Genomic DNA, 27,537 nt, shown 5'->3' with positions numbered 1-27,537 from the left:
TGGTTCTGTTATTTAATGTACTGACAAAAATTCAACTTAATTATCTTCTTTACAAATAGTTATGCCTCATATATTTTGCAAACAGAGCAATAATCATTCCCAGTAAATAGCTTGATTTCAATAGTTGTTTATCTCAAAAATGGCACTATGGCTAAAGATTTGGTAGTCACATGACTTCGAGAGCTCTGGTAGGAGTAAGGTTGCCAGATTGTAAGTTTTCCCGCATTCTTATTTTTTTACATTAAAATACTTCTTCCATAATTTGAGGGTTGTCTGCATTTCTTCCTCGCAATACAAGAAATCATTTTCAATATGGAGCCTACTAAATTTATATGCAGAAATTTATTTCATATTTTGTTTCTCATGCCATTTACCATCAATGAGTATCTTAGTTTAAAAGTACAAAATTAACACTACAACAGTTTTTTTTTTTGTGTATATTGCTCTTCTTTTTTAAGTGTTTCATGTACCTGGATGAGGTTGCCATAGAAGAAAAAGAAGAAGAAACATAAACATTGCAAGGGTGTGAACAGCTTGTGGCCTGGAGAAGGCTGGAGAGAAATGACTACATTATATTTGCCAGCAATTCTACGAGCTGGCATTAAATTTTATTATGTCTATAGAAAAGAATGTTTTAAAAACGATTTCATTATATATACTACTGTAGGTATAAATTTCCCTTTGAGAATTCAAGTTTAAATAGCATGTTATGTTACAACATGTGAGGGATCTAGAGCACAAGGTGTATAAGTGCACTTTTAAAAATATTTGAGTTAAACATAGGAGAGTGAACCTGAAGATCCTCTATATTCAGTGCACAAAGGCTATTTGTATTACTCGCGTAGGTGCTGTGTTATAGAGGTGTAATGTAAAACTATTTCACCAGTTAGCTCTTGGTTTGGAGCACAAGGGATATGTTGCAGTTTTATTCATTGTGCTCTATTCTTTCCATTAGAATGTTACATGATTGCAGATTTCATTGTCAAATTCTATCTCCATGTTATTCGTAGGCCTAACATCAATAATCAGATTAAATAAACAATTCATAATTTCTGTAACTGATTCAGGAAATGTGGCCAGAATGTTAGAATAACAGAAAATACTAAGAAGAATAGTGATTAGAAGGTGTCTGCTCCAGAACACATAGGCCTACTATATATACTTACTCCAAGTCCGAAATAAAATGGCACTTTGTAACACTTTGATATTCCTACTACAACAGAACGTTCACATGTCTTGCTCAAAGTGATAACCATTATGGGTGCTATTCATACATATTTCGCTAGTCCACGCTACGAGCGTGCTAAACTAGCCCCGGCTAGCGACTGGTTATTTGTACGGGATTCATATCATATCATATTGCTAACACTGGTTTATGAATACGAAAAACGTTAGTTAGCTGATCATCCACCGGAAGCCCGCGCTAAGAATGTCTATGAATATGGCCCTAGAATGAATGATGCTCTATACTTGTTTTTTTTAAAGATGGGACATGACAGGAGCGTTGTGATCGGAAAAACAACTGAATGTCACATGGCATGCTATGGTAACAACGGTTGAGTTGCCAAACTTACAATTCCCATGTGGCAAGTGCTTAATAGCTCTCTTGGCGACATTTATTGTACACACAATATTGGCATTGGTACGTTTCGTTTTTGATTCTCTGTCGATTTCTGTATTGTTTTCTTACCTTCGCGCCAATTGTCAATGAATGTTTTAACGTCAGCCATCTTAACGACAATTGCTAGCTTCCATCAGCTGGCAGCGTGGTAGTCCATATTGGCAACATGGCACTGTAGTTCCAAGCTCGGCCGCTTAACTGTCATGTCCCATCTTTAAAAAAAACAAGTATAGATCGTCATAGTGTTGTCTACTAAATGGATGTAGATGCATAAATAATACGTTTCCATATGTCCTCTGATGGTGTTGGAACATTTCGATAGACAGCATCCTTGACTGCTCCCCAAAGAAAATATCTAGTGACGTAATGTCAGGAGAACGAGCAGGCCAACTATCTGATTTATTACGTCCAATCCATATACTACATTATTTTTGGTCCAGATCACGATGGGCTCTTAAGGGATTATGTGCTGGGCATCCGTCATGTTCATACCACATAACCATTCTGTTCCTCAAAGGTAATGGCATGGTCTTCAAAAGATCGGGAAGAATAGTTCTTAAGAATCTTGCATATCATCTGTCATTTAGGGTACCATTTATAAAAGAAGGCCTAACAAAGTTATTGCAGTGCTACAAAGTGTCATTTTATTTCGGACTTGCAGTAAGTAGGTACTGTATGTACACTATGAGTTCCATATTTATGCACCCCTCAGTGTTTTGTTTATTAGAATAGTACATTGTGATAGCCTAAATTTTAGCAGGCCTTGAAAGAGTTGATTTTATGCTATGAGTCACAGCGATAAATGCGTCCATTAATGTGAGGCATTGAACTGATTCAGAATCTGCAATAATTCATAACAAGCATCCCAGACTCCTTGATGCAGGTATAGGCTACTTCTTGATGACAACGTCTACATAAAAAAATTGCATACTTTCACTGAGAACTTTTCAACAAACACCATCCATAGCCTTTGTTTTTATCCCAATGAGAGACATGGAAAGTCACCATTTTAGGAGAAAATAATTCAAGAAACCATAGACCTATCAATATTCCTTGTATAAGCAAAGTGCTACTTTTTTTACAGCAGATGTAAAACAAATGGCGGATTATGTGGAGGAGTAAGTTAAGAATGTGAGTAAGTACTTGTGGTTATAAATAAAATCTTTTTTAATTTACCAGAATCTGAATACTTACCTGCTTATTAAACACCAGCTGTAATAAGCTGGTGGTATGTTAATTACAAAACAATGTCCTAAAATCAATACCTGTATTCAGTGAAATACTGTGTAGTAACTGTGAAATAAAAGGAAATACTGTAGAACTTCATTTATGTCTATCATATTTCATAAATCTTAGTTGCTGCAAATTCTCAAGTTCCTAGAGGGTTGTGTTTTTTTTAATAAAGAATATAGCACAAGAGGTTTTACTTGCTATATATATGGATAAGAATATTAAAATTATAAATATTTACAAAGGAAGTAATAAAAGGATACATTTATGTACATCACAAATAAGAATCACTTATGTACAAAATCAACATTATAATTTTCATATCTAGAATTTTGATAAAGGCTTGTACCTAATTTTCGCTAATATGACATAGAGTACACACCAGTTGAAGCTTATTCAGATAATTCCAACCACATTTTCCCTTTTCCAACCAATAGTTAGATCTGAATCGGTCATTATTAGAAGGCACTAAGTCATATTGTTTAGTACCGGTACTCAGTAATTGAAGATAACTGTTCTACTCGCTTAATAATTGTTAAATTATATTTATGTTGTATAATCATCAGTCATGGAATATAATTTGTTTGTTTAATCGTTTATTAAATGCAGAAAAATTACGAAATTCATCAAAATATTCATGTTGTCAAAATTGAGTTAGTGTCTTTTGATAATGACCAATTCATCTGCATACTGATCAAACTATTTCTGTACATTATAGGGATTTGAAATCTGATAATCAGCCCTTCAAATAAAACTAATTTATATTAAAAACAATGACTCATATACGTTTCAAATACAATATCACATTTTGGATTGAAGGTACTGCAGTTCAAAATTACATCTGGAACAGAGTACCAACATTTGAATTCAAATATCACAAAGAAAACGATCTGAACTCAAATATTGATTTGAATGCTGCAGTTAAAAATCAGACAGATATTACAATTTTAAACACAATGTTCCTATTTTAAATGAAGGCAACGAACACATACAGTAACAGAAACGTACACATCACACAACACAACACACAATGGCACATCTTGACACACGTTAAGAACTTTCACATGGCTACCTACCAGTTAAACTTACACTTTTTACATTTATTACGTACGTATTATTCTTCTCCAACAAGATGCAGAAAATGTTAACATGGATACTCAACTGTAGCACAGTTAAGTTTAAAAAAAGATAATGTTATACACATGGAAAAACATGCACCAAGTCTTGTTGGTCCTTCCAACAGAACGTGATGCAAGATCCCAAAAGACTCGTATGATATACATCGCTGCCAAAGTCTCAAATGACTTTTGCAGAATTGTGTTGGATTTGTCTCCAGGCTTTGTGTAAATGAGTGTGATAAGCAGTCAACCAAATAGCACAGAATTAAGCTGCAGAATATGTTAAAGCTTCATTATTTCCTTCAGACTTGCAAAAAATATATTTGTATTATATGTGTTTTTCATTTCTATAGCTGAAAAGCCTTCAGCCAATAAAAGACATCTTGGAAAAGTCATATAAATGATGGAACACTGCCAACGCGACCAGATTCCTGATGTCAAGCACCTTACAACCGGCTCTACTAGATTACAACTTTCATGATGAAACATGTAAACTCTGCCACATTATAAAATTGGGTAGTTGTTTTGTTCAGTTTCTCGTGTGCTACAAAATGAGATAATGAGACACATAGTAAATATACATATTATATAAACAGCCAACACAATATTTATATGACTGAACATTTTAAATAAACTTTTCCTTATTAAAAATATTTACATAAAAAATTAAGCGAATTAGAACATTTTTAAATATAAAATAAAGGCGAAAATAATAGGACTCATGATTAAGAGGATAACGTAAAAATAAACTTTGACATTACTCCTGAATCTCCATTTTCTGATTGCCAGTAACTGGTAACTGACATTCTTCTTTCTCTTTGATAGCTTAATCATTTTGGTAGATATAATGTGAGCAGAGGTCGAATTGGGCTGTTATGAGCCTGTATGATATACTGAAAGTAAAATAAGATGTCAAAAAGTATACCGGCAGTAAAAATTTAAAATTAACTGTTATTTGAAGCTGATGACACAATCAATTACACTAACCATACATAGTGTAGTCATACTCTGTACCTTCTCTTAGACATTCCTACAGTAGTGCGTGATGTTTTATATTGCACATTATTTAGTTCATGCGCGGGAGCAATGTCCTAATTAAGAAATCCCCAAAATAGTATCGCAAGACAAATCTGTGCATACCAGCAGTAATTTATTTCCAATTTGACCACCGACTCTGAAATGTTATGGCAAAAATAAAAAACAGTGATGATAATTCTCAAATTAGAAGATACAGATCATTAAGGAAAGAGAGAGGACCATCATCATCATCATCATCATCGTCATCATCATCATCATCATCCATTGTACGGTACTTGCATTTAGAGAAGGTAAATTTTTACTTTTCCCATTATTGGTGAAGTAAGTATACAAAAACTCACAAAATTTCGAAGGTTAGATTTACCTTTGTCTCCATGTGAAAATAAGGCTGAGAAAGGTACCCATTGATTCGGATCGTTAGAAATATTGCCAAATCCACGTGGATGACAAGGAATTTCACTATGTATAACAATTCCAACTAAGAGAATACACTTCTCATCCATTTGTACACCTGAAAACAAGGTAAACCCAGTCCTTAAAACGTTACGACTTTTTGTGTACCGGTACTTCAGCAACAATGGAGTAAATCTTCTTCAGACTCGTGAGAACGATTTTTAGCATTTAAATAAGAGCCATTCAGCTTCATTAAATTCACTATGAACTTTAATGAGAGAAGAAGAGTTAACTTAGAGTAACAAGGATATACTGTGGAATGGCAAGGGTTCAAGTGAAGAAATGTTTCTTTTCCTCTAACTTATAGAACAATGTCGAGCTTATACCTCAAAGATAAATAAAGCCAGATCTGAATGTCAAACCACTTGTCTTCTAATATCAAGGTCAAAAAAGTATAGATCTGTCTTACTGTATTATACATTCCGGCTATCATGTGGTGGATATTGCAATATTTTACAGTTTTTCTTTAACTATTGGCCACTGAAAAACTTTTAATATTAAAATTATCAGGAATTACTACATGAGAAAGATAATCGTAACTCTTTAACAGAAATTGTTTTCACAGTTGGCTTTATGTATCATTACTGTGTATTTCATTACGACTCATTTAAATGGGTTTCTGTTTGCTGAACTACATTAAAAATGTAATAATTTTCAACTCCCCATATATTTTGTAACGGACATGTCAAGTTACATCACATTTCTTCAGTAGCAGTGAAAGGCTTCTATACCGATTGTAAAGTAATCAGATTGTTCCTAATATTGGCAGAGGCTAGGGTGGTGTTGCAGGGGTTGGTATTGATGTCTTCTTGTGTCGACCCTTGGCTCGGCCACGCTTCCTCCTCCCTGTTGCATTTGCATTCGCACCAGTATTTGTAATGCCACCTGCATTTCCACTACTACTTCCATTACTGCTGGTGCTACTGCCACCACCCCCACCACCACCACCACCAAACGCGTCTCCAATTACTGAATGTGAAACCAGTTTTGGGTCGGAACAATTCAGTTTCTTAAACATTCTCACAGCTTTCCTGAAAGGCTGAAACATAATCAGAAACATGTATTTGTACGAAATCAGATAGCAGAATATGAAATGCAATGTTTCTTCACACAATGACAAATTAAGTGCATTGGCCAAAATAAATTATTATATACTGAATTCACTTTTTAGGAAGAACAACAGTATGTCTTCTATGACTTGAGATTCCATGGTATTCAACGTAGTGCGAGGATCCTTTTGGTTTATGTACCATCACAGATGCACAAACATCCAATATTTTGGAGCTGCATATCAAGGTCATCATCAGTTAAGATAAAGAATGCAGAACCTATCTATTGGATTAGATTTGATACTATAGTTATTCTTCTAGACCAGACATCGAGATGTTTGAGTATGATGGTCAAGAGATTGCAAAAATAAATTTGTAGCTCTGAAACATTGGATGTGTCTCCATCTACAACATGGCGTAAAAATCTATCACCAATATAATTTCTTATCATTTTGTATAAATATTTGATTACATCTATTATGAAAGCAAAAAGAGTCCTGGCGAACGTTCCTGTCACTTCTGTTGGCCGACCAGTGGCAGATCCTACTCTCTACCACCACTGCTTGTATCCGCGAGTTTAGAACTTACATATTGCAACAGATTAATAACATTCAATACTGGTACTCTTTCTCCTCAGTGTAGCTGTAGGTAGTGTTGCCCGTCTTGTGTGATACATAATTCAAATCACATGATTCACAGAACCTGTTTCATTAAACATATTCCCTAAAATGTAGTATTGCTTTTCTACAAGGAATTTACGTCTAAAATTTTCGCTTCTCATGCCACACAATTTCAAAACTGGACATCTCTGTCGTGCTTTATTTAATTTAGGATATTCCCTGTTATTATTATTATTATTATTATTATTATTATTATAAATTATTGTTAGTATTAATTATTAGTATTATTATTAATTGTATTTTTAATTAATAAGTTTATTATTGTCATTATTGAGTGTAATTAGTTACCACTGCCACCGGGTATATACCCATTGCAATGTGAATAAATACATACAAAATGACTAACCACTAAAAATACCGATTCGATTCTTCTCACAAGTCCGTCTCTCATTATCTGCTGTGCGAATTCCCTAATATTTATCTTATTTTATCACTCCTGACTGATGTTTATGTTATACTTCAGAAGAGAGAGGGAATGATGAAAACAGAGATAGAGATCACCACATTAAGCTGCATGGTTGATGAATCCCACATCCTCCAGAATTAGTTGTGCCAGCCTGTGATCTGTTTTTGAGAGTTGAAAAAGGCACAGTGACTCAGTTTATAATAAGTGAAGCTTATTGCGATGTGTTGTGTTCTGCAATAGTTACATATTCAGTGTACATTTTTTTATAACATATGTAAGGAAAAAGATCGTGTGGCAGAACAAGAGAAAATTTCAGATATCAGTTCCCTAGCTGCCCAGTTCCATGTAGAAAAACAACACTAAATTTAGCGCATAGGTTTAATGGAATAGGTACTGTGAATGACGTGATGTGAATTATGTATCACACAAGATGGGTAATACTTCCAGCAGTTACTGTGAGGAGGGTGAGTATCAAATATTATTGTTATTAATATAACATAGTATCGGTACATAAGTTTTAATCTCACGAAGTCCTGTGAGTTCGCAGATACAAGCAGCAATGGTAGTGGGGGGGGGGGGGTCTGACGCTGGTCAGTGGACAGAAACACCAGGAATATTTGTCGGGACTCACTGTAGCATTGCTTCAGTTCAAGAGTGATATGCGAGTATTTCAGCTGCTAATGATAGAGACTGATGAAATCTCTAAAATACAATATTGTAAAAAAAATTGTTTGCTTTGCCATAATTCTAACAATCCATTGTTAGGTCAATAAAACCTCTATATAAAATATTTCATAGCATTTACAGTGAACACAGAACATATCCTCAGATACGTACAGTAGGCCTATCATAACTGATTTGATATGAACACAGATTTAAATAAGAGAAAAATAATTTCTACAAACCTTGGAATTTTTACCCCATGGCATTATAAAGGTAGGAACAAGTTTCGCATCACCACGACAATGTCCCATGATGAGATAAACTTCTCGACTATTTCGTGTTTTCTCTTCACAGCAGGAATCAGATGGTTCCAAATGCAACACTGGATGGACGAGTTGTTTTGATATTTCACTGCCTCCCTTCAGCACCTTTGCCTTTTTACATTTCAGCACTGTCTTTTTAGCACGTCTAATTTTTGTCTTCACAGCTTTAAAAAACAATAAACAAATATATTAGTATTGGGTCAATATAGAATATCCAGCAGCCACTGAATGAATATTGCACACTTTTATCACTGCCAATGTGGCGCTATAAACCAATTTTAAATACTTTTATCACAACCATAACACATTTCAATTCTTGTTGTACTATATATACCAGTATAGAATTATTACTACATTTCCTTTCTCGAATTATGATTATAATCCACTTCCACTAGATGTCTACCGACATAAAAAGCAGGGCCCGCAATACATGCAAACGAAATTATATTAAATGTGAGGAATGTTACTACAGGTATGTACTATTATGTGACAGGTTAGTTTAGGTTAGGTGTATTGTGTGACAGGTTAGGTTTGATTAGGTGTGTAATATTATTACTGTGTTGGCGACACTAAAACCCACTGTTACATTAAAGAAATATGGCCATTCACGCACGACGATTTTCGTATATAAGTAGGGTACGTATTTAGGGCAGGTTGGGTGATCTTACAAATTTGTTCTGTCCAGGTGACAGGTGAAGATTCGTCAATCAAAGTAGGAGTATATTTAGGCGCTCTGTAAGGTGGGCTAAAAGTCACTAACCATTTTCATATTTGCAGACATAAAAATAATTTTACACATTCATAATGCAATTCAGCATTCAAATTAACCAGCATCCATTTCCCACAATCACGCCTGGTCAGAAATATTAATGTTATATTCGATAGGACTATCTTTAAAATATAAGAAACAATGTATACCGCAGTGGCGTGCATTCTGGGTAGGCTAGGTCTGCTGCGCCTACCCAGACAGACAGGAAGAAATTTATTAAATTTGTATTTAAAAGTAATACTGTTAATTTAAGAAAGTCTGCAGAGTCCTTAACTAATTTCAGCAAATTTTGGCTTGGCATCCTATTTTCATTTCCTTTTGGTTGGTACTGTACGTCGCATTTCAATTATTGTCCGCTGTGTGCTCGCTCTCGCGTCATCTTTCGTCACTGGAGAGTTGGGCAGCTCGGCTTGCTGAGCCTCCCTGGCCCTGCAGTGAGCGTAGTGTTTCCCTTCATAATCAGTACATTAGAACAGCTGGCGCATGCGCCCTGATTTACGTGTCTTGCCCATTGCCGTAATACGTTAGGCTGGTAGGCGCTAATGAAAGCGCTTTTGGTGATGAAATTACTGTATTATAGTGTTTATTTGAACTTCTATTGGTAAAGTGAGTGTGTTATAGAGTTTATTTAAACAAAGTGAGGTAAAACTAGTGCGATATTGTTGTAATATGGCAGAAGATCACTGTATAATTGAACAGATTTTTAAAAGGACTTTCGGTTGTAGATCATTGAACGAAAAAGTTGAAATTGTAACTGTGGGGGGAAGACCAGTGCCGGCGCTTCCGAACTTTAAGTTTTTACATAAAGAAAAGAGTAGAGAATATTTACATTATTTCAATGTGAACCAATATGTGAAAACTAATTAGCTAACAGGATGCAGTCATTATTTTGCTGGCTATGCTTATTAATTTGTAACGATTTTTTTAGTAGGTTATTTTACGACGCTTTATCAACAGCTTAGGTTATTTAGCGTCTGAATGAGATGAAGGTGATAATGCCGGTGAAATGAGTCCGGGGTCCAACACCGAAAGTTACCCAGCATTTGCTCATATTGGGTTGAGGGAAAACCCCGGAAAAAACCTCAACCAGTTAACTTGCCCCGACTGGGAATCGAACCCGGGCCACCTGGTTTCGCGGCTAGACGTGCTAACCGTTAATTTGTAATGAACAAAGTGTGTGGAACAAAGAGGGTTATAATAATTTAAATAATCTCAGCAATGCCATTGTCAAACACGAACGATCGCAATGTCATTTGCGTTCGGTTGTTCAGCTTTCTTGTTTTGGAAGTGTTCGTATTGACACCCAACTTGATCAACAATTGAAATCGGATGTGGCGCGTCACAATGAAATGGTGAAGAAGAACAGAGAAATAATGAAAAGCCTAATCGACACAACGTGCTTCTTAGCCATGCAAGTACTGCCGTTCAGAGGGCATGGCGAAAGTGAAGATTCACTTAACAAAGGCAACTATATAGAATATTTACATTTGTTGAGCAGCTACGACACTACTCTTCGAGAACATGTAGAGTCGTCTACAACATTTAAGGGCACATCAACAGAATTCAAAATGACCTGATAGCTGCTATCAGTGGCGTGTTGATGGAATCTATTAAGAATGACATTTCCATGGCCCAGCATGTTGGAGTTATTTTAGATGAAACATCCGATGTAAGCAACAAATCACAACTATCCACCACTCTCAGGTATGTCCATGACCAGACAGCACAGGTTCAAAAAACGTTTATTTCCTTCGTTGATGTGAGTGCAGATAGATCCTGTAATGGTTTATTTAATTATGTAATGGACATAGTGGGATCTTATGATATTAGGGACAAATTAGTTGGTCAAACATATGACGGTGCGGCAGAGATGGCTGGAGAAATAAATGGACTTAAAACCACAGTTCAAGACATTTATCCTAGAGCTCTATTTGTTCATTGTTTCAGTCATGTCCTAAATCTAGTCTTATCTCAGTCAGCTATGAGTATTAAGGAGTGCCGGATCTTTTTTTCAGACATTGAATGGACTAAGTAGCTTCTTCTCCAAGTCTACAAAACGCGCGCATGCTCTTACTGAATATTCCAACAGAATAATTCCAAGAAATGCACCCACAAGATGAAATTTCTCTTCCAGAATAGTCAATATTGTAAAGGAGAACCGTAAATTGCTGGTGGACTTTTTTAAAAATATACTCAACAACTCATCAGTCTGGGAAAGTGAAACTGTTGCTCTTGCGCGTGGATATTTGTCTTTCCTTTCAGAGTTTGAGACCAAATTTCTTCTAAATGTGTTATCAAAGATCTATGCATACATTGACATTCTGTACAACATTCTTCAAACGAAGCATTTGGATATTCTGTATTGTGTAGAAAAGGTTAATGAAATAAAACGTATTGTTCTACATGAGAGATACAGATTTGATGCATTATGGAGTGATGTTTGTAATGAAGTCGAATGTGAAGAAGTGCCGCGAAAAAGAAAATGCCTGGAAAATGATGTCATAAAATACAGGAGAATATTTTTTGAAAAAAATAGACAATGTGACAAACCATATTACAGATAGGTTTGGAAATCTCCCTCAGTTGGAATTTATTTCATTGCTTGATCCAAACAAATTTCAGTCTTATAAATTAAATTTTCCTAATTCCGCCCTGGATGCGCTGAATGTAAAGCACAGTGCAGTGTTTGATATAGTTCGTCTAAAAAATGAATTGACAGTCCTATATTCAATGGAAGAGTTTCGTGGAAAATACCCTCATGAACTGGTGACACATTTAAAATCAAAACAACTCCACACAGAATTTGTCGAATTGTACAAATTGACCCTACTGGTTTTGACCATACCAAGCACATCTGCATCTGCTGAGAGGTCATTTTCTGCCCTTAAGCGGATTAAATCACTTCAAAGATCAACTCAAGGGCAAGAAAGATTAAGCAGTTTAGCCTTGATGTCCATTGAGAAGAAAAAGCTGAAAGAAATCTGAAAATCCCCTACATTCCACAGTGATGTCATTGAGGAGTCTTCTAAAAAGGAACGCAGAATGGAGTTCACCTTTAAGTAAATAAGGTATGATTTATTTAATTACCAATTTATTTTATCATTAGTTTCCGGAAGTTTCTGTTTTCTTACCCTCCTTCTGGCTGCTGCTCTGGTTTGATGTCAGAACTCACTAAAATTATATCAAATTATCAATATGTTCGAGATATTGTAAGTTGTATACCTATGTTGCATGCAAACATGAAGAGCCTACCCTAATGCAATAGGTTCCGCACGCTACTGGTATACCGGTACCAAAAAACTTTCAAAGATATATTTTCAGATAAGTGAATTATATATGGAAGCAAAAAGGAAAACTGTGAAGGAAAGAAAACGTTAAAAAGATCACTAGTAAACTCTGGAATTTGTATTGGCTCGGCGAGTAGCTAAGAAATACGTGGAAACACTGTGTGGTGTCGTTTATCATTTCAAAGGAAATAAGAAATGAGGCCACTCTAGCCACGACATTTTTCCCATTTTGTTGTCACTGATCCTAAGCAGTTGGTTAAAGTTTAGTGCATATCATTATTCGAATTAATGAAAATGTAGAAGATAATAATAACGATAATAATAATAATAATAATAGTAATAATAATAATAATAATAATACTTTATTGCCAGAACAAAGATACATATTTCTTTTGTATATAAAACACTCTACAACCCCCAGAAACAGTAAGTTACATACTCATGCTCAGGGGCATTCCACATAATGTTAAGAGATTTCATTAAACAACAGAGTAAAAAGTAAAAAAGAGAAAAAAGAAGAAGAAAAATCACAAGTGGACATTACTTTTTACATGCTGCCATTATAGACACATAAATGTCTTTGGCATCCTCTGGAATCTCGAAGTATTTTAGAAGTTTCTCAAAGTCTTTTTTCATTTCCAGAGTAACATGACTTACCAGTGGACTACTGTTGCTGAATTCATTAACCTAAAATCTTTGTTCTTAGGTTTCAAAATGTCACACTGCACATCGCTCCCAAAATAAGAGGAACTTTGCCTCTTTGCAGTGGCGACTCGTGATATTTTTTGTATGTAGAATATGAGATTGATGACTGATGACCAAGACAGAAACTAATAATAATAATAATAATAATAATAATAATAATAATAATAATAATAATAGAGCATGCAAAATCAATAGAAGTCACCATTCTGGAATTGGCAATTTATTTGTAGTAACGTTCAATTTTCCTACACTTTTTAGTTGCGAAGATGGCTCCTAAACCATTGTACTACCTGATATTTACCGATCCTCCGTTGTAAGTTTGCGTAATTAATTTCTTGCTATAGTTAAATTCTTCTAAATGATCAAAATACAACTTCAGATATTCTTTTGGCTGTCCTGTCATCTGAAAGTCCTGTTAATTCTTGTATTTATTATAGCTTATTTTATCTATTTTTATGTAATTTTATTTTTATTCATTTTATTTTTTATATTACATAATTTTAAATTATTTATTATTGTTTATTCTATTCTTTAAAATGACCAATGAACTGCATTTAAGAAGGCTATAAGAATACTTGAAAATTCTTATTGTAGTCTCTGACAGGGTCTCCATCACCCAGAAAGAAGGGTCGTAGTATTAGGATACACGGTCACATCCTCAAACATGGTTAGAGTCAAGCCATACTCCGCCCTCCGCACACTCCCCTGTCCGCTAACTTCACTGCTAGAAAAAACGTTTGCTGTAAGATATTTGGACAGTTTCTCGGAAATCATTTCTGAGCTGTGCAGTGACGACAACTCACAACAGAAAGTGGGAGCTTAAAGGAAATTATTACGTCAGGACGCATTGGAAATCAAAATCTGTAATTAAAATGTTTTCTATCCTCAGGGGCACGAAATTAAACTGCAGGATCATCCTCATATCCTTCATGGAGGAATCGCCACTGCCTCTTTGTGATCACATCAATTTCTACTAATCAATACTATAAATCCAAGGCATTTTCAAGGTATTTTATCAAGTTCCTATAGTGGCTGGGACATGAGTAATATTCACCTAGTATTGTTTTTCATTATGAACACAAAATGCTCTTAGTGCTACGCATTGACACTTAAATATTTACATAACAAATTTAGGGGGAAAGAATCTGGCCAACCTACTCCATAATTTACTGGCTTAGTTACCTCATGAGCAATGCCTTATTGGTGTCACTCATGGGATTCAAATCTGCCTTCTGACAGTTAACTAAACAACAAAAACAACAATTTTAATTCCATAGGTTTTTCAGTGATGAAATGATGGAATCAGTGATTCCATAAGAACGAAATTAGACCTAATCGAAGGTAATGCAGATGTATTAGGGGCGCATAGTAGCGCCACGTTTAATGTATAGATCTAGGTTCAATATATCAAAATGTCTCATTTAAAATTTGATGACAGATGGCAGCACCGAAATCACTGCTGAACTCTAGTTAGTCCAAACGAACAACAGAGGGCAGACTGGTGGAATATTTCAGCGCAATGCTTCTCGATCGCGCGAATATATGGAACTTCTGTTGGAAGAGCACTAGTACGAATCTTAAATAGAAAATTTCACTTTGCGAGTCACATCAGTAAAATCATTTAAATAATTTGGGTACCACATACGAAATAATATAAACATAATCGCATTCGTTTTCATAGCGTATAATTATTTATTGAATACGAAGGTCATTAATCCATTACGCATACCAGGAAAACAATGGGACTGCATGATTACCACCCGACATAATTTGCCGAATTGTAATAAAATTACTTTTCCACTGTCACCATAGATCACAGCAAATTACCAACGTATCTTATATGAATTCTGCTGAGTTATATACAGCTATAATTATCCATAAAAAAATATGACTGATTTTTATACTGCAACAAGACCCATTTCTCAGACATAAGAAATATACATTGTAATAACCTTTCAGCGTACTCCATATTAACGGTGTTTATGTTAAGGTAGCAAATTAATTTATTTATTTGACAAGTAGTAAGAACATTTAAATATAAATGTAATCTACATCTTACGATGTTTGGTGACGTATATACGTCCGTTGATGTGACATATTAATGAATTTAAATATAACTTCGAGGCCTACGGCTGCCCATGCTTTTCCAATATTGAAGATTACTGTTATTAGATATTTATAACTTTTTACTGTTATCAAAAAGCAAAACAGTCATTTCAACAGATATTGTAGATGTTATTCTATTTGTACAGTACATTATAATTCACGAGCAAAACTAGAGTTATAATTTATCCAACTTCACAGTTTAGAAATCGAGTTTCTATGATACGCTTTTAATTATACAACGAGCGAATTTTGAGACATGTATACAGCTTATGCATAGATCTAACTGATCGTTTAAATGTGCATTTTTATGTGTTATGTTGTAATATTTAATATGTTATGAGTTTTGAATTGCACCTATGGTTTTCCGTTCTATTGTCAAAGTTTCACAGTTAGCCCATCTCTTTCACTTTTCAACCTGATATTAAACGGATACACAGTAGAAGCTTCGATACATGCAGTCAGCAAGACATCAAGCGTCCATCTAAGGCAACACAGGTTACAACAATGAAAACGGACACACATATAGGATCTAAGTGGAACTCGAACCCAGAATGGTAGTTTTCATGAGAAGTTAAGCTATGCATCTACTTCAAGTATTTCTGTTGTCGAATTGATTCAGAAAAGATCATATTATCCCTCGGTTCTCGATGCAATATATGCCAACTATGACAGACATTTTCTTCAGATCCTATCTGATGCTTAGTAGTTCTATCTGCACTCATCCCTGATGAGCTACAGAGACGAGATGTAACTAGCACAACGAGTTGCAATAAATTACACTCAACGCTAGAGAGATTTCCTTTGTGCTTCTATAAAGTGTAATTTCTACAGACACAACATTTGAATTTAATTGGTCTGTCGGTCAGTCGGTCAAGCTTCGTAAGTCAAGTCGGTCAGTCGGCTAATCAAGTCAGTACAGCAAGCTAGCCAGCTGGTCAAGCCATTCAGTTGGCCAGTTAGCAAAATAGTCAATCAATGTAGTCAATCAGTCAAAGTAACCAGTTAGTCAATCAATGTAACCAGTTAATGTAGTCAGTCAGTATAGCTAATCAATCAGTGTAGTCAGTAGTCAGTCAGTCAGTGTAGTCAGTCAGTGTAGTCAATGAGTCAGTCAGTGTAGTCAATCAGTCAGTATAATCAGTCAGTCAATCAGCTAGTATAGTCAGTCAGTCAGCCAGTATAGTCAGTCAATCAGTCAGTGTAGTCAGTCAATCAGGTCAGTATAGTCAGTCAATCAGTCAGTATAGTCAGTCAATCAGTCAGTATAGTCAGTCAATCAGTCAGCGTAGTCAGTCAATCAGGTCAGTATAGTCAGTCAATCAGTCCGTTTAGTCGATCAATCAGCCAGTATAGTCAGTCAATCAGTCAGTGTAATCAGTCAATCAGTCAGTGTAGTCAGTCAATCAGCCAGTATAGTCAGTCAATCAGTCAGTGTAATCAGTCAATCAGTCAGTGTAGTCAGTCAATCAGCCAGTATAGTCAGTCAATCAGCCAGTATAGTCAGTCAATCAGCCAGTATAGTCAATGAGTCAGTCAGTATAGTAAGTCAATCAGGTCAGTATAGTCAGTCAATCAGCCAGTATAGTTAGTCAATCAGGTCAGTATAGTCAGTCAATCAGTCAGTATAGTCAGTCAATCAGTCAGCATAGTCAGTCAATCAGTCAGTATAGTCAGTCAATCAGTCCGTTTAGTCGATCAATCAGCCAGTATAGTCAGTCAATCAGTCAGTGTAATCAGTCAATCAGTCAGTGTAGTCAGTCAATCAGCCAGTATAGTCAGTCAATCAGCCAGTATAGTCAGTCAATCAGTCAGTATAGTAAGTCAATCAGGTCAGTATAGTCAGTCAATCAGTCCGCTTAGTCTGTCAATCAGCCAGTATAGTCAGTCAATCAGTCAGTGCAGTCAGTCAATCAGTCAGTGTAGTCAGTCAATCAGGTCAGTATAGTCAGTCAATCAGTCCGTTTAGTCGGTCAATCAGCCAGTATAGTCAGTCAATCAGCCAGTATTGTACCATAATGTAGTTACATGCACCAAATCTCCACACTCATGGTAGCCCCTCGTTCTAACATAACTCTCAAAAACAAGAATTCCAATACCTATCCAAACAAAAAAAGTTATAATAGGTGCACAAGATAAATGGGACACTCTGTATATTACAAACCCCGCGGAGCACACTTTGGGAACCACTGGTGTAACAGAACTTTCTAACTTCGGAAAAAGTCAGAACCAAAGATATAATAAACTGACAAACTTTGAAATAGTTCCGCTAGTTCTCAATAGGTGACCCTAATATTTGGACGGGTAAAAAAGTATTTGGGGAAATGGTGATGTATATTAAGTATAAATTATTCTCATAGTTGACAGTATGAACAGTTTCCCGCTAAATCTAGTGTTCTTTCAAAATCATTAGAGGGGGATGAAATTTTGAATTTTATAATGCAGGTATATTTATGTACTATTGGCGACACTCACTGTTACCTTCGCCATCTATTCATAGAAGTAATAACTAAATAAGCCACACTTACATTAACAAATTATCGATCATTATCGATTAGTAGGAGTCAGATCTTTGAACGTCAGTGTACTATTAGGCAGAAGGCTGTGCTACTTTCCAATGACTTTTAGAGGTAATTCATGAGAGGACTGTAAATGCCTGACAGCAAATTTGTGGTCTACCTGGAATTTCCCAACGAGCAACGAAAATTAGGCAGTATGAATTAGTACTGCAGTAGTATTTCATTAATTTTATTAACACTTTCTTCTGCAGACTTTATTCATAATCGAAATCCAATATGAGCAAGATGTGACCTACAACTTTTCTCTATATCTCTATTTTTTTTTTATCTGGGACAGGATTCTTCTTGCATACCGTAAATGTACAACACGTGGATCCCAGTTTTACTTCCCTTCCGGATGAATCAATGCGAAAGATTTTTAACACCGTTCAAAATCCATTGCCCTGTGTCGGATTTGAACCCACGAACCTCGGAACCAACGATTAGGATGATATCAGCTTGATCACGGAAGGCAACTGAACACTGAAGAAAGAACTGGGCGCCACGTAGAACACTTGCAATAGCAATAACAATATAGGCCTCATACTGTAGTTCTGTAAGTATTTATTTTCGGATCTATATTTATTAGAAAGTGTCAGTACTCATTTTGGTGAATACTATCTAAAGTATGTAACCGTTTTGTTGAACACCCTGTATAAAGATAAAAAAATAAAAAATCACAACGAACAGCAATAAAACTAAATAAAAATTACATGACCATAATTATCCAAGCAATAACTGTTAAATCTAATAAATTTTAATTTGACCACAGCAAATGAACTCGAACTTAATTAATACACTATTACGAAACAAATTAAACGATTAAAAAATTTTATGTAGGAAGTAATAAACGCATAAAAATGTCACGGATGTAATTACCTTTGTAATAACCTGTAATCTTAATAAATTAGTACAACTTGTGTGTCTGGTAATTGTCCTATGTCGTGCTGGAGTTGCAACCGATGAATAATTCGTCACGACTGTGAACTCTGGGAAATTAACACTGAGCTTTGCAACTTTTCTCATCCATACTCACCAAAATCTGCTCTGCAAAAGTTGTCTAATATATTTTCGTACGTATCCACTGGATTACAGACAAGACACCGATCTTCTGAAAGGAAAATAAAAAAGAAGACTTCAGAAACGTACAAGACCAATACAAATATTCACTTCCGGAATAATTTTATTATGACATTATATTACAAGACATTCTGAAAGTAAGTTTGGTGATGCAGGTGTACAATAGTTACAATAGCAATCGCCATCTCCAATATCGCAGTCATAATATCAACAATGAAAAGTATTAGTATTAACCTCATTATTAACCTTGGTTTAAATCATAATTTACAACATTCGCAAGGGAACTTCTCACGTCTGGTAAAAACCTTATTTTGAAGTAGCAATCGCCATCTCCAATATCGCAGTCATAATATCAACAATGAAAAGTATTAGTATTAACCTCATTAATTCAGGGAACGGATTTATATGGACTAAAAATATATGAAATATGTAAATATATATGTAGTTATTTTTACCAAAATATGGAATTAAATATGGATTTTTACCAAAATATGGAATTAAATATGGACTTAAAATTATAAAAAAATGACTATGTACGTTAAATATTGGTACATTTTAATCAAACTAAACAAAAAATATAATGGACGTACCTTATCTTCCAATGTAGTTTCAACAAAACACAATTTTTATTGTCTGTTACCATAACAATAGGTTACAAACATTTCTTTCAAGTGCTGAAAAGTGAATCTTCTTCTATTGTCTCTGAGGATAGATTTATACTGACTAAAAGAGCGTTCGACGTCACAAGAAGTAACTGGTACATAATTCAATTTCACAATGTCTGCTGGGGATAAGTCCAAGTTAATCTTCACTGTTGATTCACCACTCATCACAGCAACAACCTTTTGTAGTTCTTCATATCCAGGGTTTTTTGAAAGTACAGTGTCCACCTTAGCTCTTACTGCATCTGCAACTTTACCTCTACCACGATTCAGTTGTTCCACAGTACTATTTATAATTTCAAAACTTTCAGATAGTGAAAGGTGCCTATTTTGGAGACTTTTGAGCGTTTTTATGATGCATGAAAATGTATGCTGAATGTGAGCTAAGTCATTCTTCACACTTATGTCACAGGTAACTGTTTTCGCAGTATCAATTGAGACTGCATCTTCAGAGTCCAATGCAAGGAGAACATTGTTAATAGAGTCTATATGTTCGGCATAATATTCAACTGCTTCTAGCCATGTACCCCATCTAGTTAAAATTGGCTTTTGTGGCAATGGAATTTCAGGGTACATTTCTTTCAACACGTTAACTCTACTGGGAGCTTTGAGAAATACTTTTTTCACTGATGAAATCAACAAATCTACTTTAGGGAAATTGTCTCTGACCACTTCTGCCACACGATGAAATGCATGCGCCACACAAGTAAAATGAGTCAATTTAGGATATACAACAGATAATGCTTGTCCAGCTTTGACCATATAAGGGGCAGCATCGCTAATAAAGAATAACACATTATCGTACATAATACCCTTTGGCCACAGGATACCCATAGCTTCGTTGAACAGTTTAACTATAGTTTTGTTATTGCACTTTTCTAGAACATCACAATGTAAAAGAATTCGTTCAGAATATTGTTCACTTAACAAACCGATAACTACATTACCAACAAGTCTACCTTCTTTGTCGGGAGTCTCATCAATGGAAACCCAAATTGAACTATCTTTAATTTCATCTCTTATCTTCTGTATTGTCTCATCGTAGATGGATGGAGCATACGTCTTCCTAAGTGTTGACTCATCCGGGATTGTATGTTGAGTATATTTTTCAAGGAATTCCCTGAAGACCTTATTCTTTAGTTTGTAGAGAGGAATATCAGCAGAGATGAGAGAACGGCACAGGTCGATGTTAAACTCAGATCTTACATTCGATGTTGTTGGTTGTGTTAAAAACAATTGTCTCTGCTTGGAATTTAGTTGTTTGTTGGCCTGATGTTTACTAGTTGTAATGTGTTGTTGCACCAGGAACTTTTGTGTAGATGATACTGCACACTGACACAAATTACAAAATAATATTTTATTGTCAGTTGATAAACCATCTTCTTTAAATTCTGAAATGTAACTTGTTAGTTTTGATTTTAAATTGACTGAATGACGTACTTTTGGCATATTTACCGTCTTTATAGTATGATTTACAAAACTGAACCTATGTGTACTCTGACTGGCATTTAACTGTTGAGCTGCACAACTGAAGTCTGTTAAAAATTTTAAATTAAATTAATACAGTTTTGTAACTTACTTTCCCATTGTTGATAGGACTGCTAATTTTCAAATAACTCTGATGTTAAAGGGATTACTGAACATGTGTTTAAATCTCTATTGTTGAAATGTATTTTTAAAAGTTAATGGAATTTTGTTTTGTTTTATTGTTAAACCTAATATAATATGGACTGTTTTATATGAAATATGGAAAATATATGGAAATTAACGAAAATATGTACTAAACTCTAAAATATGGAAAAATATGGAAAATAAAAGTAGGATTTTTCAACCCTACACATTGTGAAACATAAAGATAATGCAAAATATAAATTATATTAGCTTTATAAGTAAATATGTATTTACATATAAATCCTTTCCCTGCTCATTATTAACCTTGGTTTAAATCATAATACAACATTCGCAAGGGAACTTCTCACGTCTGGTAAAAACCTTATTTTGAAGTTTTTTAAGGTGAATAACATAAAGAGAAATTTATTGGCGTACGAAAACGTAGCTGCTAATACATACCTGAAGACGCAAATTGATAGGTTTGGAGCATAGATTAAATTGATACGATTTACTTGTATGTATGTATGTATGTATGTGTGTATGTATGTATGTATGTATGTATGTATGTATGTATGTATGTATGTATGTATGTATGTATGTATGTATGTATGTATGTATGTATGTATGTATGTATTTATTCACACTGCAATGGGTATATACCCGGTGGCAGTGGTAACTAATTACACTCAATAATATTTGTCTTTAAAGACTGCCACGCTGATTCAGAGCTACCGAGCTAAAGCTAGAGGGCCTCGGGTTCAAATCCCTGTCAATCCACTTGAATTTTCAAATTGTATCGAGAAGCCCGTGTCCAGGCAACACAGGGGTTTTCTCTAGTTATTCCGGTTCCTTTGTGACACCCCAAGAATTTTCATCATCATCATCATCATCATCACCATCATCATCACCATCACTATTATCATCATCATCATCATCATCATCATCTTCACTAATTCGTTACATGTGCAATGGTTTCTGGTGCACTCTGGATAGTATCTGATGAACTAAGTGGTCTATGTTCTCGGCACTAGCGACATTTATGGGTCACGCTCCTAGTGTCGGGGTGAATAACAGCGAGTTGGGGACTTGTCATTGCACACATAATTGTTAAAAAGGAACAGCTAGATGTATCAAATCTTACCAGTAATAAAAAAAAATTAAATTTCCGGAACGCAGGCACTGACGTCAACTGAAGAAGAAACAGGAGTGACGCGAACTGATATTCAGCAAGCTCAGCAGAATAAAACCTCAATGCAAGGGAATATAAATAGTGGACATAAGATGGGAGCAATTCCGAAGCGGGTGCAGGAACTAAGATCTAAATCGAGGCTGATGAGAAGTAGAGTAACGCAAGTAGGAGATAGTTCAGGGAGCAGTGATGAAGGAGGAGGGGAAAACGAGGTGAAAAAACAGTATGACTTAAGGAAATGGTGTGGAGGGGAAATAAATCGTGAGAAAAGAAAACTAAGACCTAAGAAGTAGCAATGTGGAAAAGTGAGTAGTGAAAAGTGCAAATAATTAGAGATGTAGAGTGAGGGGAAATGTGCCATACAGGAGGGGGGCTTATAGTATTTTTGGTATAATGGGTTAGGAGTAAACTTGCGGAAGAATTGATGACAGACAAGAAAAGACTAGTGGAGGAATTGCAATAATAAATTAAAAATAAGTAATGTCCTAATGACTTGTACGAGAGATGTGTAAAACGGTAAGTCGGCACTGTATACTAATAATGTGAAGTGCCGCCTCACCGAAAGGATATTGCTTAAAAACAAATACATATATACATATATACATACATACATACATACATACATACATACAGTCCACACCTGTGGAGTAACGGTCAGCGCATCTGGCCTCGAAACCAGATGGCTCGGGTTCGAAACCCGGTCGGGGCAAGTTACCTGGTTGAAGTTTTTCCGGGGTTTTCCCTCAACCCAATACGAGCAAATGCTGGGTAACTTTCGGTGCTGGACCCCGGACTCATTTCACCGGCATTATTACCTTTATTTCATTCAGACGCTAAATAACGTAGATGTTGATACAGCGTCGTAAAATAACCCAATAAATATACATACATACAATCAAAAATATTATTGACATAACAAATATATGAACCAAGGAGTCAAGCTGGTCTCTATCTATAATGAACTTTTATATCTTAAAAACAAAATTATGTACAAGGTATTTAAAAAATACACGGGAAATTTTCAAGGTTGGAGTCCACACATGTAGGGGATCAAAAAATTTTATAGTAACATGGGTCCGGAAATTAATAATTATTGATATATCAGAGAATCAAGTATTTTATGTTTGCACGTTAATCCAGTTTAGTTTTTAAATGATGCACCATATTCAAAATGCCCACCCTTTGCCATACTGCAGGCTTATGCTCGTCGTTTCATTGAGGTACGAACACTCTAAAAATGTCTCATGTACGTATTGTTTGACAACCCCGCACAGGAGAATCAGCAGCCAAAGTAAAACTTCAGCAGCAGCTCAAAAACTGTAATTGTAATATGAAAAAAAGTGTGCTAAGTATGCGTTCATATAATTTCTTGGTCAAATACAGGGTGTTTAAAAAATACGGGGCATAATTTCAGGTATTTATTTCCCACATGTAGACAATCAAAATAGTTCATTACAACATGTGTCCGGAAATGCTTCATTTCCGAGTTATGGCCTTCACAACATTGAAATTCACCGGAACATTTTTCTTTCCGCAGGTCGTTGTCATTACAGAAGATGTTCAAAATGTCCACCTCCTGCTTGAATACAGACCTCACATCGATGTCTCATTGACCTGCGAAAACGATCCCAAACTCCAGGAGTATTGCGTATGTCCTCAGAACATGCCACAATTCGATTCCGAAGGGATTCCAAATCAGGCACCGGAGACGAATAAACCAATGATTTTAAATGGCCCCACAAGTAGAAATCGAGAGGGTTCGGATGAGGTGAGCGTGGAGGCCAAGCAATTGGGCCACCTCTACCTATCCATCGATCAGGAAACCTTCGATCCAAGTACCGGCGAGCCGTACGACTGAAGTGTGCAGGAGCGCCATCATGCAAGAAGTGAATGTGTTGACGATTGATCAGTGGAGTGTCTTCTAAAACATGAGGTATGGTGTTTTCCAGGAAGTTTGTGTACGCCTGCCCCTTAAGTCTGTTTACAAGTACATGGGGTCCAACTAATCGATCACCAATGATACCGGCCCACATGTTGAGGGAGAACAGCACCTGGTGATGAGATGGAACAGTTACACATGGGTTTTCATACGCCCATACATGCTGATTGTGGAAATTTGTTATGCCATCTCGTGTGAACTGTGCTTCATCTGTAAATAATACTAAGGCAGGGAAGTTCGGATTTACACCACACTGCTGCAAGAACCACTGACAGAACCTAACTCGTGCAGGGTAATCCGCTGGGGACAGGGCCTGTACACGTTGCAAATGATAAGGGTACAATTGATACAGTACTCTTTCAACAGTCTCCAGACAGTCGTATGAGGAACATTGACTTGCAACGCTACCCTTCGTGTGCTGATAGGAGGAGTCATGTTCACAGCCTCCAGAATCTCCTCCTGTACTTCTGGAGTTGTAGATCTTGGTCGTCCCCTTCCCAAACCAGGAGAGTTAAATTTTCCATACTCGCACAGACGGTAATGGAGACGTACAAATGTCTTCCGATCTGGACATTGACGCTGTGGGTACCTCTCCTGGTACAAATGACGAGCCAGCGCAGCATTGCCGTCCGCCTTACCGTACATGAAGTGTATCTCTGCCAGCTCTTGATTTGAATACATGTCGCACAGTCTAACGCCTACACAACACTGAATGTAACCTTCGCCTCGGAATGAACTGTCAGAGTGCCCTGTTAATGTCTCCTTTGACGGCAACGACCTGCGGAAAGAAAAACGTTCCGGTGAATTTCAATGTTGTGAAGGCCATAACTCGGAAATAAAGCATTTCCGGACACATGTTGTAATGAACTATTTTGATTCCCTACATGTGGGAAATACATACCTGAAATTATGCCCCGTATTTTTGAAACACTCTGTATAACTATGCTAAAATATGGTAAAATGCGTATTTACATGACCAATAAAAACCATATCATAGAGTTCGGAAAAGTTATAAATGTGTTTCTGTTTGTAAAAGGAGACCAGGATAAAAATACGACGTCACAGGTACCCGAACCCTACTGCTGAGAAGTGGAGGATTATGATAGTCCTGTCAATAACGTGTGTTTCAAAGCCGGACAAGGGCACTGAGGTATAGGTTCTTATTTTTAGTCTGTTGTTTAACGACACTTTATCAATTTCGAGGATATTTAACGTCTGCGAAATTGGAGGTAGCGAAATACTTGCCCAGACGAATTAGAGAAATTCGTTATGGGAATTTCTGATATTTGCCTTACAGTTGAAGGAACGTGGAAAAAATTACAATAATCAGCTCAAGCGAGATTCGACTCCTTACCTGTGAGCTACGCTGGTACCTGTACAGACTGTATGCTATTTTGGATACCCTCGTCTGCCTTAGGATTCGTTATGAATAATTAATTTAATTTATGCAGTGCAGTATTTCCTTCATGATACCTTTCAAATTTACTGTACGAATTTTCAATATATCTACCGATGTGATTATTTTGTAATGTTCTGGTAAATAGTAAATATGATGTCTTGTTCTGAAATCTTATTCAACATTTATATGTACACGAAAATTGTACCCTTTGTTACATCAATTTGTTACATTATCGCACGTGTTGGGTTAATTAATTAATTGGCTTTTAGTATATTGCATAATCTACCTTGACTTTTTCAAAGTGTTTGATAAAATTGACCCTAAAATGTTAATTAATAAACTTTCAAGTTTTCGATTATCTTTTTCATACTTACAGCAGAGTAGAATCTTTTAAGTTTTTGGGTATTTACTTTACACATAAATTATGTTTTAAAATGCATTTAAATCATGTAGTAAATGATGCATATAGAAAATTAGGATTTATAATCAGAAATACAAAATAATTTTAAAATATAAATAGGCTACTATTGATACCCTATATAAAACATTAGTTAGAAGTAAACTACCGTATGCGTCTATAATATGGTCATCTCAGTTCCAAAAAAAAAAAAAAAAACATCGCGTGTCGTCTTATGAAAAGCAAATTTCATATATTCAGTAACTTTTTAAATTTAATTACAAAACTTTAAAATCTAGAAGATTAATAAATAGCCAAATTTTACTCTATAAGACTGTTAATGGTATAATGAATAACTGTGATTTTCTTAAATTCCTTCAGCTTAATGTAAAAATAACATAATTACGTTATAGGCAACCTTTTGTTATTCCAATTCCTAGAACTGTTTTCTTCAAGAACTCTCCATTGTTTGTTACGTGTAATAGGGTAAACATTGATAATTTCGTGGCAGTGGTTATTTCGTGATACTTTTTCTTTGCTCTTTTGTGAACTAACCAATGGTGTTACGAGATCCAAATTTCCGCCAAGGGATTACATATGTTGTCCAGTTTCCAGAAACATACAGCTAAGCTTTGTGTGACTATTGTAGTTGCTTCAGTGAGCTTTTATGTTTGGAGAGAGCAAGTTTGCGTCGACTTCTCAGGCGTACAAATTTTGTGGATGTTTGTAATTACATTACAGGCTTATTACTAAAGGTAAGCATATGATATTTGGTACAAAGATTTATTGTATCTTCATGAAATTTTAGGAAATGTTTTTGGAATTTTAGATATATCTGTAGTCGCCATATAGGCTTAGCTTTACTGATAGAAATCTTAGCTGTTTGAGGCGAAATTTTGTTGAGCATTAAGTGTTACATTTTATACTATTTTAAAAATTGTATTACAATAGGAATTTTAGAAATCTGAAGACAAGATGTGATAACAAAAAAGAAAACGGAGACGCAATGGGTTCAATGTAGCTTCTGTTTGAATTGTTATCATGCTAAGTGTCAATAATAAGTGCTAGATGACTTACTTGCAAGAATTGTGACAGAATATGAACATGGCTCCACCATTTTGGACCGGAGACAGAGGCAGACAATGGAGTGGCATCATGCAAATTCACCAAAGAAATAGAAATTCAAAAGTACACCTTCGGCAGGAAACGTTATGGCTACTGTGTTTTTCGATTCAGAAGGACTCTTGCTTGTGGACA

General features: G+C 35.6%; 1 protein-coding gene across 2 annotated transcripts in view; it reads right to left on the bottom strand.

Moving 5' to 3' along the window:
* Positions 1-3,037: 3,037 nt before the first annotated feature.
* The window catches only part of LOC138707660 (secreted frizzled-related protein 5-like), a 305,125-nt gene continuing 280,625 nt past the window's right edge, over positions 3,038-27,537 (bottom strand). For both annotated transcript variants that reach the window (XM_069837386.1, XM_069837385.1), the window contains exons 3-5: positions 19,040-19,114; positions 8,501-8,745; positions 3,038-6,499 (exon numbers count right to left, since the gene is read on the bottom strand). In XM_069837386.1, coding sequence (XP_069693487.1) covers positions 6,233-6,499; positions 8,501-8,745; positions 19,040-19,114 — 587 coding nt within the window. In that variant the 3' untranslated portion in view covers positions 3,038-6,232. The remainder of the gene's footprint in view (positions 6,500-8,500; positions 8,746-19,039; positions 19,115-27,537) is intronic.

This window comes from Periplaneta americana, chromosome 10 (assembly GCF_040183065.1).
Source record: "Periplaneta americana isolate PAMFEO1 chromosome 10, P.americana_PAMFEO1_priV1, whole genome shotgun sequence".
NCBI lineage: Eukaryota > Metazoa > Arthropoda > Insecta > Blattodea > Blattidae > Periplaneta > Periplaneta americana.
Note: the sequence above shows the minus strand (reverse complement) of the source record. Positions and strands in the feature narration are given on the sequence as shown.